This window comes from Sciurus carolinensis, chromosome 1 (assembly GCF_902686445.1).
Source record: "Sciurus carolinensis chromosome 1, mSciCar1.2, whole genome shotgun sequence".
Classification (NCBI taxonomy): Eukaryota; Metazoa; Chordata; class Mammalia; order Rodentia; family Sciuridae; genus Sciurus; species Sciurus carolinensis.
In genome coordinates this window covers 177785388-177799003 of record NC_062213.1, presented here as the reverse complement: position 1 = coordinate 177799003, position 13616 = coordinate 177785388, and the positions used below count along the sequence as shown (strand labels likewise).

The following is a 13616-nucleotide window of genomic DNA, read 5'->3' as shown; positions in this document are numbered from 1 at the left end:
TTGTTTTATTCTGGTTTTTAAAATTGATGCATTGTGACTCAGTTTATAAAACACTGAGCTTGCAAATATATCCTGCTATGCATCCAAGAAGTAAAAGAATTCTTTTCAATCTAACATAAGTAACATGCACAGTAGTGACACCACAGAAATCTTCCCAATAAAGTTAGGAACAAGCAAGGATGCTTGCAATCAACATCTCTATTTCAAATTGTATTGGGGGTCAACATCAATGAATAATAAGGGTAAAAAGAATCAGAAGTATAGTATTTTCAAAGGCTAAATGTAACAAATATCAGCTGATTTTTTTATCTGCATAAATAATCTAAGAGAATTTACAAATTTTTAGTACTAATAACTGAGGTCAACAAGGCTCTGAACACAAAAACAATAAGCATTAAAAGTTTTCCTAAATGCCAGTGATAATCAATTAAAAATGAAATAGAAAAAAGTTATTCATTATAGCCACAAAAACATACAGCACCAGAATATGTGCACTGCCTTCATGGAGAGCTTATAAAACGCTACAGAAAGTTTAAATAAAAAATGAATGGAGACAAATAACCTGTTCAAGGATGATGGAAAGTTGACTTGATGGTGGCAACTCTCCCCAAAGCAATCTAAAAAGGCAGGCAATCCCAGTCAAAATCCCAACAGAAAAAACCTGATCCTGAAATTCATCAGGAAAAGCAAAGAAACTTGAATAAATGAGAAATTTTGAAAGATAAAAATGAAGCGGGCATTAACTTAACAGATAGCTAGGTTTGTTTCAAGCCATAATAATCAAGACAATGTGAAATTGGCTTAGAGATGAACAGATTCATCATTAGCGCAAGATAGAGAGTAGAGATATGATGGAAGCGGCATTATACGCAATGCAGAAAGGATAGCTTTATTAATGAATGCTTTGACTTATTCAAAAGGAAAAATTAAAATTTAATCCTTCACATAAGATTTAATACAGCCCAGCACAGTGGCACTCGCCTGTAATCCCAGCAGCTCAGGAGGCTGAGGCAGGAGGATCTTGAGTTCAAAGCCAGCCTCAGCAACTTAGTGAGGCCCTAAGTAACTTAGTGAGACCCTGTCTCTAAACAAAATATAAAAAGGGCTCAGGGTGTGGCTCAGTGACTAAGGTCCCTGGGTTCAATCCCCAGTACCAAAAAAAAGATATAATACAAAAATCAAAACTTTATATTAAAAAAAAATTATAGAAGTACATAGTTGTAGAGAAATAAATATCTCTCTTGTTAATTTTTTTTTTTTTTTTTTGAGCTTGGGTCTCACTGTGTTACCCAGGATGGCCTCAAACACTCAAACTTCCAGGCTCTAAGCACACCTCCTACCTCTACCTCCTAAATAGAGAAATAAATATTTATTTAAAAATAAGATTCCTTGAATCAGAAGCACAAAGTATTGACCATGATGTAAAAGATGTTACATTTGTCATTAAAATTAACTTATGTCCAACTAAAGTTATCATGAACAAATTTCCAGAAAAGATCTAGAGAGGAAATGTTTGTGGTGCATAAAACTGTCAAAGGATTGATGTTCAAAATTCACACAGAACTTGTATGAGTTGATAAGAAAAAAGCAGTACAAGAAAATGAGTAACCATATGATCCAATTATCCCACTTCTGTCTATATTTCCAAAGAAAATGAGCATAGTAAAGAGATACCTGCATTCCTGTATTTATTTCTGCACCATTTACAATAGCTAAGATATGAAATCAAACTAGATATCTATGGTCAGATGAATAGAAAAGCAAATGCAGACTATATACACAACGGAATCCTGTTCAGTCACCTGAAAGAATGATCCCCTATTATGTGCAGCAAAATGGATAGAACCAAGGGAAATGTTAAGTGAAATAAACACAGAAAGACAAATGCCATGTGTTTCCTCTCATTCGTGAATGTTTAAAAGGTCTATCTGAATTTAGAATAGTGATTATTAGAGGTTGGGAAGGGTGGGAAAGAGGGGGATACAGGAAGTTGGATAATGGTGCCAAAACAAGTTAGATACAAGTAATAAGTTCTAGCATGCTGCAGCACCATCAAGTGACTACAGTTCACAATAATCTTCAGGAAATAACTGGAGAAGAACTTGAAGATTGCCAACCTGAATGACCAGGAGATATGGAAATATCACAATGCTACAAGTATGTACAATCATTACAGACTAGCAATTTTTTTAATTTTTAAGGAAATGGAAATGTTCACTACCCTGATCTAATCATTAAACATTCTATACATGAATCAGATTATCACATCGTGCCATATAAAATGTGTCCAATTAAAATAATTATTTTAAAAGGTCCAAAAATATGGAAATATTTTTTCCTTCATAGAAGGAAAGCAAACTTGGATGGACCATAAGTCAATGAAAAAAATTTTTGCAGACACTGGGAATTACAAAGTTGTAAATTATACAACATTTCATAGCAACAAATTGTCAAAATTTTTAAATTTGGTAGCACGAAGCACTGGGAGCTACTTATAGCTATAAGAATGTCCACATACATGTAGGGAAGTACAAACTGGTAAAACCACTTTGGAGAATAATTTGACCTTATCTAAAAATGTGGAAGATGCACCACGTTGAGTCAGAAATTCTACTCCTAGGTATGTACCATAGAGAAAGGCTCACGCACGTGCAAGCAGACTTGCGTGCTTATTGCAGCACTGCAGTGGAACACAAAAAATGGAAATAACCTAAGTGTTTGTGAATAGGAGGAAGGATAAATAAATGTGCCATGCCACACAAAGGCAATCAGATAAACAAATTACCTGTTTGCACACAGGTAAATCTTCAAACATGATGCTAAGTGCAAAAGCGAACTGCACAAAAATGTCATGAGGGTGATAACATTGGCAAGGCATTTGAAAAACCGGAAAGTATTTAATCTATTATTTATGGTGCATGAAAATGTAGTACTAATGTAAAAACCTGCGTGGGAATGATAAAAACAAATTAACAACTCTAATTATCTCTGGACAAGGAAAAGGGAAAATGGGGTAAGAAAGTTTCTCATTCAGTCTTTCATATTGTAAACAAAATTAGAAACATTAGGTTTTTTTGTGGCGAGATTGAAACCTAGGGGCACTTAACCTCTGAGTCACATCCCCAGCCCTTTTTATTTTTATTTTGAGGCAGGGTCTCACTGCTGAAGCTAGTCTCCAAATGTGATCTTCCTGCCTCAGTCTCCTGAGTAGCTGGTGTTACAGGCAGGAACCACTGTTCCCAGCTAAGAATATTGTTTTCTCGGAGCTGGAATTAAAGCAGATGGATCTTTGCTGTGACTCCCCATCCTTCTCTGGATGTATTTCAGCATAATTTCCATATTTCCTAGTTAATTCTATCCTCTTCTTCTTTCTGTTTGATTATAGATGGCTGTCCTACATGCTTTTGTTAAGTAAATTCGGAGTTAATAATTTTAATAACTTAAACAAAATTTAAAAATTCACTTGTATTATCTGTTCTCAAATAATCTTTGCCTTCAACAGATGCTGATGCTGTGAAAACCTGTATTGCCACCTCACTTAACGGCATTTGAATTCAAGCAATGCCCACAGGTTCACAAGGGCAAATTCCTTTATAATTTTATCATCTCATCAAAAACCTATATTCCTAATTGGTTCTCTCTTTTAAAGGTATGGAAATGATATGTCACAATTATTAAAAAAAAAAAAACGTGGGAATAGAATTTAATTGCTTAAAGTCCTTCTGTTCCCAACTCTCTCATAGTCAACTGTGAGAATTTTAGTACATGTCTCACTAGCCCTTTATCTTTATGACTTTTTAATGTACTTGTAACCTATTTGCAAACATAATTATGTAGACTGACTACATATGACAAACCCAAAGTCAATATCATATTGAAATGGGGAAAAAACTGAAAGCTTTGCTCTAAAATCAGGAAAAGACAAGGATCTTTACCCTCACTACTCCTATTCAATATAGTTTTTTTAAGTCCTAGCAAGAACAATTAGACCAGAGAACAAAACTGAAGGGATAAAAACAGCAAAAGAAAAAGTCAAATAATCTGTTTACAGATAATTTGAACCTATACTTGGAAGACCCGGAAGACTTCTAGAACCAATGAATAAATTCAGCAAAATAACATACAAAAATCAGTAGCTTTTCTATAATACAAATAATGAAGCCACTAAAAAGGAAATCAAGAGAACCATTCACAATACCCCCCAAAAATAAAATACCTAGAAATAAATCCAACTAAGGAGGTGAAAGACCTCTACAATAAAAATTAAAGAACATTGAAGACAGACATTGAAGAAGATATTAGATGAAAAGACCTCTCATGTTCTTGGAGAGGCAGAACTAACATTGTTAAAATGGCCTTATGATCAAAATCTACAGATTCAATGCAATCCCCATCAAGAATGCCAGTGACAGGGCTGGGGAGATAGCTCAGTTGGTAGAGTGCTCGCTCTCGCAAGCACAAGGCCCTGGGTTTGATCCCCAGCACCACAAAAAAAAAAAAAAAAAAAAAAAAAAAAAAAAAGAACTTTGTTCAAGAATGCCAGTGACATTCTTCACAGAACTGGGGGGGGGGGGGACTCCTAGAATTTAAAATAGCAAAAGCAATTTTGAGCAATAAGAGCAATGTCAGAGACATCACAATATACAACCTCAAATTATCCTACAGAGCTATAGCAACATCCTTAGAAATCAGGAAAATGCAAATCAAAACTATACTGAGGGGCTGGGGTTGTGGCTCAGTGGTACAGTGCTTACCTGGCATGTGTGAGGCACTGGGTTCAATCCTCAGCACCACATAAAAATAAGTTAATTAACCAAAAGTATTTTGTCCATCTTCAACTAAAAAAATAAAAAAATTTTAAAAACTATTGAGATTGCATCTCACTCCAGTCAGAATGGCAATCATCAAGAATACAAATAACAATAATTGCTGGTGAAGATGTAGGACAAAATATATACTTATATATTGTTGGTGGGGCTGAAAATTGGTACAACCATTTGGAAAGCAGTATGGAGATTCCTCAAAGGACTAGGAACAGAACCACCATATGACCCAGCTATCCCACTCCTTGATATTTATCCCAAAGAACTAAAATCAGCATACTCTGGTGATACATGCGTATTCATGTTTACAGCAGGAAAATTCACAATACCAAACACAATTCATAACACCTCCCTAGGTGTTTATCAAACAGTTAAATGAATAAAATGTGGCTTACACAATGGAGTTTTATTCGGCCATAAAGAAGAATGCAACTGGGCATGGTGGTTCATACCTGTAATCCCAGTGACTTGGGAGGCTGAGGCAGGAGGATCACAAGTTTCAGGCCAACCTCAGCAACTTAGCAAGACCCTAAGCAACTTAGCGAGACCCTGTCTCAAAATTAAAAAGTGCTGGGGGTGTATCTCAGTGGTAAAGCTCCCCTAGGTTCAATTCCCAGAATGAAATTATGTCATTTGCTGGTAAATGGATGAGATCATGCCAAGTGAAATAAGCCAGACTCAGAAAGTCATGGGTCAAACATTTTCTCTCACATGTGGAACTAGAAAGAAAAAAAGAAGAAAGAAATAAAAAAGGGATCTAAAGTAAATAGAAGGAACCAACGGAGTAAAGGAAGAGGACACAGAAGAAAGGAAAGAAGGAAAAAGGGAAGTACTGGGGAATGAAATTGACCAAATTATGCTATGTGCATATATGAATATACCATAGTGCATCCCACTTTTATGTATAATTATAATGCACTAATAAAAAAATAGAAGGGAGACCAGTGAAGTAGAGAATATGGATCAGAGGGAGGGAGTGGAGAGAAGGAGAAGGCACTGGGGTATGAGACTGATAAAACACTACATACATAGATAAATATGTAACAATGAATTCCACTATTATGTATAAGTATAATGGGCCAATAAAATAAAATACATTGTAACACTTTAAAAAATTTTTGTAGCCAGATTTGTTCTTCTAATTCAATATCTGCCACATGGCCTTCCTAACTTTCCTTTAATAATCATCATTTAGTCCATCAATTTTTTTTCTGGTTATTTTTTAACCTGTCTCCTGTTTTTGGATATTTAGATTACTTTCCATTTTTTGTTTATATAAATAAAATGTCACAAAGATTTCCCATGAAAACATATTCTAAGTATTTTTAATTATTTCTGAACTGGGATTCCCAGTTTCCAGAGCATGAACCTTTTGAATAATTGCTTTCCCAAGGTGAAGTTTCTGTTTCTAATACCCTATGGAAGTGTCTGATAGCCCTGCGTGGCTCGTTCTAGCCATGGACTTCAGTTGTAATTCTGTGTTACTTTATCCCCCAAAAGTTGTCCTTGGTTATAATCCTTGTGACTATCTCAAGAAGACAAGCTGAGAAGTGTCTGTCTTGACCAATGTATAAAATTTCCCGAAAGATGACATGAAACCATGATACCTTAAACATCGTGTGTATTCAGTCACACATCACTTACGTTCTGAGAAACACGTCCTTAGGTGATGTCTTGGTGCGAAGCTCACAAAGGGTATTCCCACAAGCCTGACTGGTGTGTCCTGCGACACCCTACACTCGGACACATCGCTCACACAGCACAGCCTCCCGATGCAATTCAGAGACACCGTAAACAGGAGAGGCACGTGGCTGCTTTTACCTTTGATTTAAGTAGAAGAAGTTCACTCAAAAGTAATGATTTAAAATCCAGCATGGTAAAAACATAAAGCAGCAGCATAGTCATTTACTGTCATTATCAAGCAACAGGTACTGTACATAATTGTATTGCTGTGCTTTTATACAACTGGCAGCACAGTGGGTTGTTTATACCAGCACCACACACACACACACACACACACACACACACACACACACACAAGTCATGTGTTGTGCTACAGCTGTGAGTTGGCCAGAACAGCACCAGGGGAGAGGAAGTTTCCAGCTCGTGATAGCCTCTGGGACCACTTTGAATATGCTATCTGCCCTTGTTTGAAATGGGGTTATACAGAGCATGGCTATAATTAGAAATAAGTCTTAACTTCACCATCAAAACGTTGAATGTGCACATCTTAAAACTATGCTCAGAATTGGGGGGACAAGGGAAAACATTTATTTTTTTGATCTAAATTATATATGGACTTTCTAAAATTTGAGTTTTTAAAAGTCATGTGCTAAGGAGCTCCTGTGTATCTTTCCTGAAGTGTGAAAGGAACATATTGAGAAGCACCAAAATATGAGAAATGCAATATAAATAAATAAAGACATTAAACGCCCAATCTGTTCTCCCACTGATTAATTAGAATTTTATAAAAATCAACACGTTTTGGTTTTTTTTCTCCCCAAATGGGTTAATTGGGGCATATTTTGGAAGGAACTAAGTGGTGGTAAAACTTGCAGCAGCTACTACATGAACTTTCTTAGCAGCACTGCAGAGGGAGAAAAACTGGAAACAAAATAAAAGGCTGCCATTAGAAAAGGGTAATTTTCTAAAGCCACCTGCATGCTTTGGACTAGGAGGCAGCAATTAGAAAATGCTCTCATCATTGGCCTCTTGGTCAGAGAGATTTCCATGGGTTACCACTAAGTAGGGGAAGAAAAATGTAGACAAGATTACATAATGAAAATGATAAATAAAAATACTATGTGACTCTATCTAATTTCATATGATTGTATTATTCACATGAATTCCCTGTGGGTAGGAGGAAGGTGGGGGAAGTTGGAGGGGAGACAAGAGAAGGGATAATTTTTAAAAACCTCAATTCTTACAGAAAACTTGGGTAACAGTTTAAGTAAAACTGTCTGAATGGACAGTAAAAGAAGCAGAAGGAGACAATGAGAGAAGCTGAGTTCCAAGCTGCCCCTGGACAATGACCTTCTTCACATCATTTAAAGGTCACCAGAATTGGGAACTGATGGAAGATTCCACTTTCTATTATTTATACTTAGTTGGGTCTAAGACAGCATGACAGACATCATGGAGTTCATACCTACAATAAATAAAAATAAAATCTCATAGGATGTAGGGAGACTGACCAAACAATACCATTTCAAAAACAGTAAGCCAATTTTACTTATTTTAAAATGAGACAGATGAGATGACCATATATCCCCGTATGTTACATTCAAAAATATAATTAGAGCACAAACACAGCATTTAAGGTTCTTATGACTTCAGCCTTGATCTTAACTTCCTTCACCGACTTGGCTAAGTAGTTAGCGTGCATACACAGAACTTGAAGAAATCAGAAGTGTATATGTCATCAAATTTCCTGAGTGTACTATATGGACTTACCTAAATTAAATGCAAATCAAAACTACCCTAAGATTCCATCTCACCCCAATTAGAATGATGATTATCAAGAGTACAAGCAACAATAGGTGTTGGCGAGGATGTGGGGGAAAAGGTACACTCATACATTGCTGGTGGGGTTGCAAATTAGTGCAGTCACTCTGGAAAGCAGTGTGGCGATCCCTTAGAACACTTGGAATGGAACCACCATTTGACCCAGCTATCCCACTCATTGGCCTATACCCAAATCAGCATACTACAGAGATACAGCCACATCAATGTTCATAGCTGCTCAATTCACAATAGCCAGATTGTGGAACCAACCTAGATGCCCTTCAATTGATGAATGGATAAAGAAACTGTGGTGTGTGTGTGTGTGTGTGTGTGTGTGTGTGTGTGTGTGTATATATATATATATATATATATATATATATATACAATGAAATATTACTCAGCCATAAAGAATAATAAAATTATGGCATTTGCAGGCAAATGAATGAAATTGTAGAATATCATGCTGAGTGAGATAAGCCAATCTCAAAAAACCAAAGGACAAATGATCTCACTAATAAGCAGAAGATGATACATAATGGGGGGTGGGAGGGAGGCAAGAATGGAGGAAGGAGGGACTGTATAGAGAGAAAAGAGGGGTAGGAGGGGTGGGGGGGGAAGGAAAAAAATAACAGAATGAATCAAACACCATTACCCTATGTAAATGTGTGATTACACAAATGGTATGCCTCTACTTCATGTACAACCAGAGAAACAAGTTGTACCCCATTTGTCTACAATAAAAAAAATAAAATTAAAATTAAAAATAAAAACAACTTTTAGCATTGAAAAAATAAAAAAATAATAAAGCTATCTGTATTCCATGAGATTAGTCACATTTCTCTTATTCTTCCACCTGTTCTCATCTCTCTTTTGCTAGCTCAGAAGTTCCTCCATTTGAGAGTTGTGTAAGAAACTGCCAAAGTGTCTCACAGAGTGGCTTTACCATGCCTACACTCCCACCAGCAATGAATGAGAGTTCCTGCTGCTCCGCATCCTCATCAGCATTTAGTGATGTCAAGGTCTCTGAATTTTGCCGTTCTCATAGGAGTGCAGTGGTGTCTCACTGTTATTTTAATTTGCAATTCACTGATGACATACGATGCAGAATATCTTTTCACATGATTATATGCCATCTGTCTTTGGTGAGGTGTCTTTGGTGATGTGTCTATTCAGGTCTTTGGTTCATTTTTAGTTGAGTCATTTGTTGTTGTTGTTGTTTCCTTCATACATTTTTTTTAATTTATTTTTTTAATTTATTTTATTGTAAACAAATGGGATACATGTTGTTTCTCTGTTTATACGTGGAGTAACAGCATACCATTTGCGTAATCATACATTTATATAGAGTAATGATGTTTGATTCATTCCATTATTTTTTCATTCTCCCAACCCCTCCTACCTCTCTTTTCCCTCTATACAGTCCCTCCTTCCTCCATTCTTGCTTCCCTCCCACCCCCCATTATGTGTCATCATCCGCTTATCAGTGAGATCATTTCGTCTTTTGGATTTTTGAGATTGGCTTATCTCACTTAGCATGATATTCTCCAATTTCATCCATTTGCCTGCAAATGCCATAATTTTATTATTCTTTATAGCTGAGTAATATTCCATTGTGTGTGTGTGTGTATATATATATATATATATATATATATATATATATATATATCACAGTTTCTTTATCCATTCATCAATTGAAGGACATCTAGGTTGGTTCCACAGTCTGGCTGTTATGAATTGAGCAGCTATGAACATTGATGTGACTGTATCTCTGTAGTATGCTGATTTTAAGTCCTTTGGGTATAGGCCGAGGAGTGGGATACCTGGGTCAAATGGTGGGTCCATTCCAAGTTTTCTAAGGAATCTCCACACTGCTTTCCAGAGTGTGTTTTTCTTATTGTTGAATTTTAAAAGTTCCTTGTATATTTTGAACAAGTCCTTTAAGGGATGCAACTTTTGCAAGTATTTTCTTCCAATCTGTGATTTGTCTCATTATCATGACATTGCCTTTCAGAACAGTTTTTCCACCTTAAGAAAGTCCAGCTTATCATTTATTTCTTTGATGGATCATGACTTTGGTATTGTATATAAAAATACATGGTTATAACAGAGGCCATCTAGATTTTCTTCAATACTATCTTCCAGGGGTTTTATAATTTTTCTCTTTACATTTCAGCCTATGATTCATTTTGATTTAGTTTTTGTGAAGGGACCTATATACTTTTTATCTATCTTTTTTTCTTTTTTTCTTTTTTTCATGTGGCTATCCAGTTGGTCTAATACCATCAGTTCATTTGTTGAAAAGACAGTAGTCTTTTGTTCCTTTATGAAAGATCACTTGACTATATTTATGTAACTCTGTTTCTGAGCTCTCTACTCTTTCTACTGATCTGGCTCTCTATTCTTTCAGCACTACCACACTATCTTGATTACCATATCTTTACAATTAAGTCTTGAAATTGAGTTATCTAAGTCCTATAACTTTGTTTTTCCTCTCTACCGAGTTGGCTATTCTAGGTCTTTTGTCTCTTCACAAAATTTTAAATGATTTTATTGGCATACATAAAACAATTTGGCAGGATTTTTATTCAGAAGAACTGACCGACATCTTGACAATGCTGAACCTTCCTATCTATAAGCACAGAATATTTCTCCATTTATTTAGTTATTCTTTGATACCTTGCATCAGATGTTTTTGTAGTTTTCCTCAAATGCACCTTATACTAGTTTTTTAGATGTATTCTTAAGCATTTCATTTTGGGAGGTGTTAAAGTAATTATGAGATTTTAATTTCTAATTTTGAACAAGTCCTTTAAGGGATGCTGGAATATGATAAAGTGTCTTTACTACATTAACTTTGTATTCTCAAAACTTGGCATAATTGTTTATTAGTTTTAGAGTTCTACTTCATTTGTTTATTCTTTCAAATTTTCTACAAAGACCATCTCGTCATCTGTTTTAGTTAACTTTTATATCACTGTGACAAAAATACCTGATGAGAACAATTTGGAGGAGGAGACATTTGTTTGGGACTCAGTTTCAAAGGTCTCAGGCCATAGAAGGCCACCTCCATTGCTCTGGGCCCAAGGTGAGGCAGCACATCATGGGGGAATGGCCCAGCAGAGGAAAGCTGCTCCCTTCATGGAAAGGAGCAGAGAGAGCAAGAGTATTGGATTTTGTCAACTGCTTTTTCTGCATCTATTGATATGAGCATGTGATTTTTTTTCTTTAGTCTGTGAGTGTGATGGATTACATTAATAGATTTTGAAATGTTAAACTAACATTTGAAACTATCTTGCATAGCTGGGGTAAATCCCATTTGGTCATGGTGCATAATTCTTTTTATACATTGATGGATTTTATTGTACTCTACTTCTATTTTCTGGGAAAGATTGCAGAGAATTGGCATCATTTCTTTCTCAAACATTAAGTAGGATTTTCCAGTGAATTATTGACTAAAATTCTTTAATGTAGCCATATTTGTATTGTTTCTTCTTGTGCGAGTTTTGCCAGATTGTCTTTATGAAAATGGTCAGTTTCATTCAGGTTATAACATTTGTGGATATACAGTTATTCATAATATTCCTTTGCTATCATTTTAATGCCCATGGTATCTGTGATGATTTCCCTTTTATTTCTGATATTAGTAATTTATATCTTCCCTCATTTTGTCTTGGTTAAATGTTCATAAATTTTATTTATGTTTACAAATTTTATCAGATAACTGTGTCTATGTGGGTTTGCCTCTGTGTCTTTGACTCTATTCCATTGGTCTTCATGTCTGTTGTGTTGTAATACCACACTGGTTTTGCTACTATAACTCTGTAGTATAATTTGAGAACAGGTAGGGTGATGCCTCCAGCATTACCCTTCTTGCTAAGTATTGCTTTGAATATTCTGGGTCTTTTATTCTTTCAAATAAGTTTTAGGACTGTTTTTTCTAGTTCTGTGAAGAATGTCATTGGTATTTGGTGGAAACTGTATTGAATATGTATAACTCTTTTAATACGACAGACATTTTAACAATATTAATTCTGCCTATCCATGAACATGGAATGGAATATCTTTTTTCTTTTCTTTCTTTCTTGTTTTTTGGTGTGTTCTGTTGTTTTTATTACAGAGGCCTTTCACCTCCTTGGTTAGATTTATTCCTAAGTATTTTTTTTTGTAGGTTATTTTGAATGAGATAGGTTTCCTGATTTTTTTTTTTTTTTCTCAGCAGATTCATTTTTGGAGTATAGGAAAACTATTGATTTTTGACATCTTGTACCCTACTATTTTGCTGACCTTGTTTATCAGCTCTAGAAGTCTTCTGGTGGAGATTTTTGGGTCTTCTAGATATAGGATCATGTCATCAGCAAACAGAGATAATTTGACTTTTTATTTTCCTATTTTGTCTGAATGCTCTGGCAAGAACTATATTGAATACAAGGGGCAAGAATGGACATACTTGTTACTTATTTTTTTTTTTTTTTATATTAAGTATTTTATTGTATTTTGCTGCCAGTGTATATAAAATAATTACCCTTGTGAAATAGAAATTCATGAAAATTCAGAGAGGTAGATGTTAAGGACTGACAAAAGTAGAAGATTATATTATGGCACATGTGTTATAGGGAAGCTTTTTGTACAGGCTTCAAATTTAGCTCTCTTGAATATTCACTGGTTCTTGAGCAGTGGTTTGGGAAACCTCAGTAAGATTCATTTGACTACAAAAAGGAACAGACTTTCTGGGGTCTGAAAGGATTTGTACTTGAAGATACTCCAGTCAGCAGGGGATCATGTTGAGCATTCTGCAGGCAGAATTGTTTCAAGTCTGCAGCTGCCTGGGAAACTTTCACGCGGTTGAGCCCGGCTTCCAGCCGGAGCTGCTGAACCACCTTCTTCATAGCGGCGACGCTGGAAGAGCCAGACATGGCGAATTCGAGGGCCGGGCCGACTCGTCCGTCAAAGGGTCGGCAGGTCGCTGGTCGGCTGGGCCAGACGACTGGGCAGCAAGCCACTTGTTACTTATTTTAAAGGATCATTAGAAACTATTTGAAAATTTATGCTCCAACAAACTGGAAATTTTATAAGATACTATCAAATTTCTTGACACATGACCTACCCAAATTGAACTTTGAACATAGAAAACATAAACAGACCAATATCCAGCAATGATACTGAAGCAGCAGTTGAGGTTCTTTCAAAAAAGAAAATCCCAGGACCAGATGGATTCTAAGCTCAGTTCAACCAGACATTTAAAGAAGAACCAATGCCAATACTCTTCAAATTTTGCTGTGAAACAGAAAG

At 35.8% G+C, this 13616-nt stretch overlaps 1 protein-coding gene across 1 annotated transcript; it reads right to left on the bottom strand.

Annotated features, from left to right (window-relative positions):
- Positions 1-12800: 12800 nt before the first annotated feature.
- LOC124961463 (guanine nucleotide-binding protein G(I)/G(S)/G(O) subunit gamma-5) lies at positions 12801-13318 on the bottom strand. The gene has a single exon (XM_047520004.1). The coding sequence runs from the start codon at positions 13238-13240 to the stop codon at positions 13034-13036; it is 207 nt and encodes a 68-aa protein (XP_047375960.1). The 5' UTR covers positions 13241-13318; the 3' UTR covers positions 12801-13033.
- Positions 13319-13616: the final 298 nt, after the last annotated feature.

What these genes read in the sequence shown, in the direction of transcription:
- LOC124961463 (XM_047520004.1), bottom strand. Translation starts at nt 13,240, where the DNA reads ATGTCTGGCTCTTCCAGCGTCGCCGCTATGAAGAAGGTGGTTCAGCAG.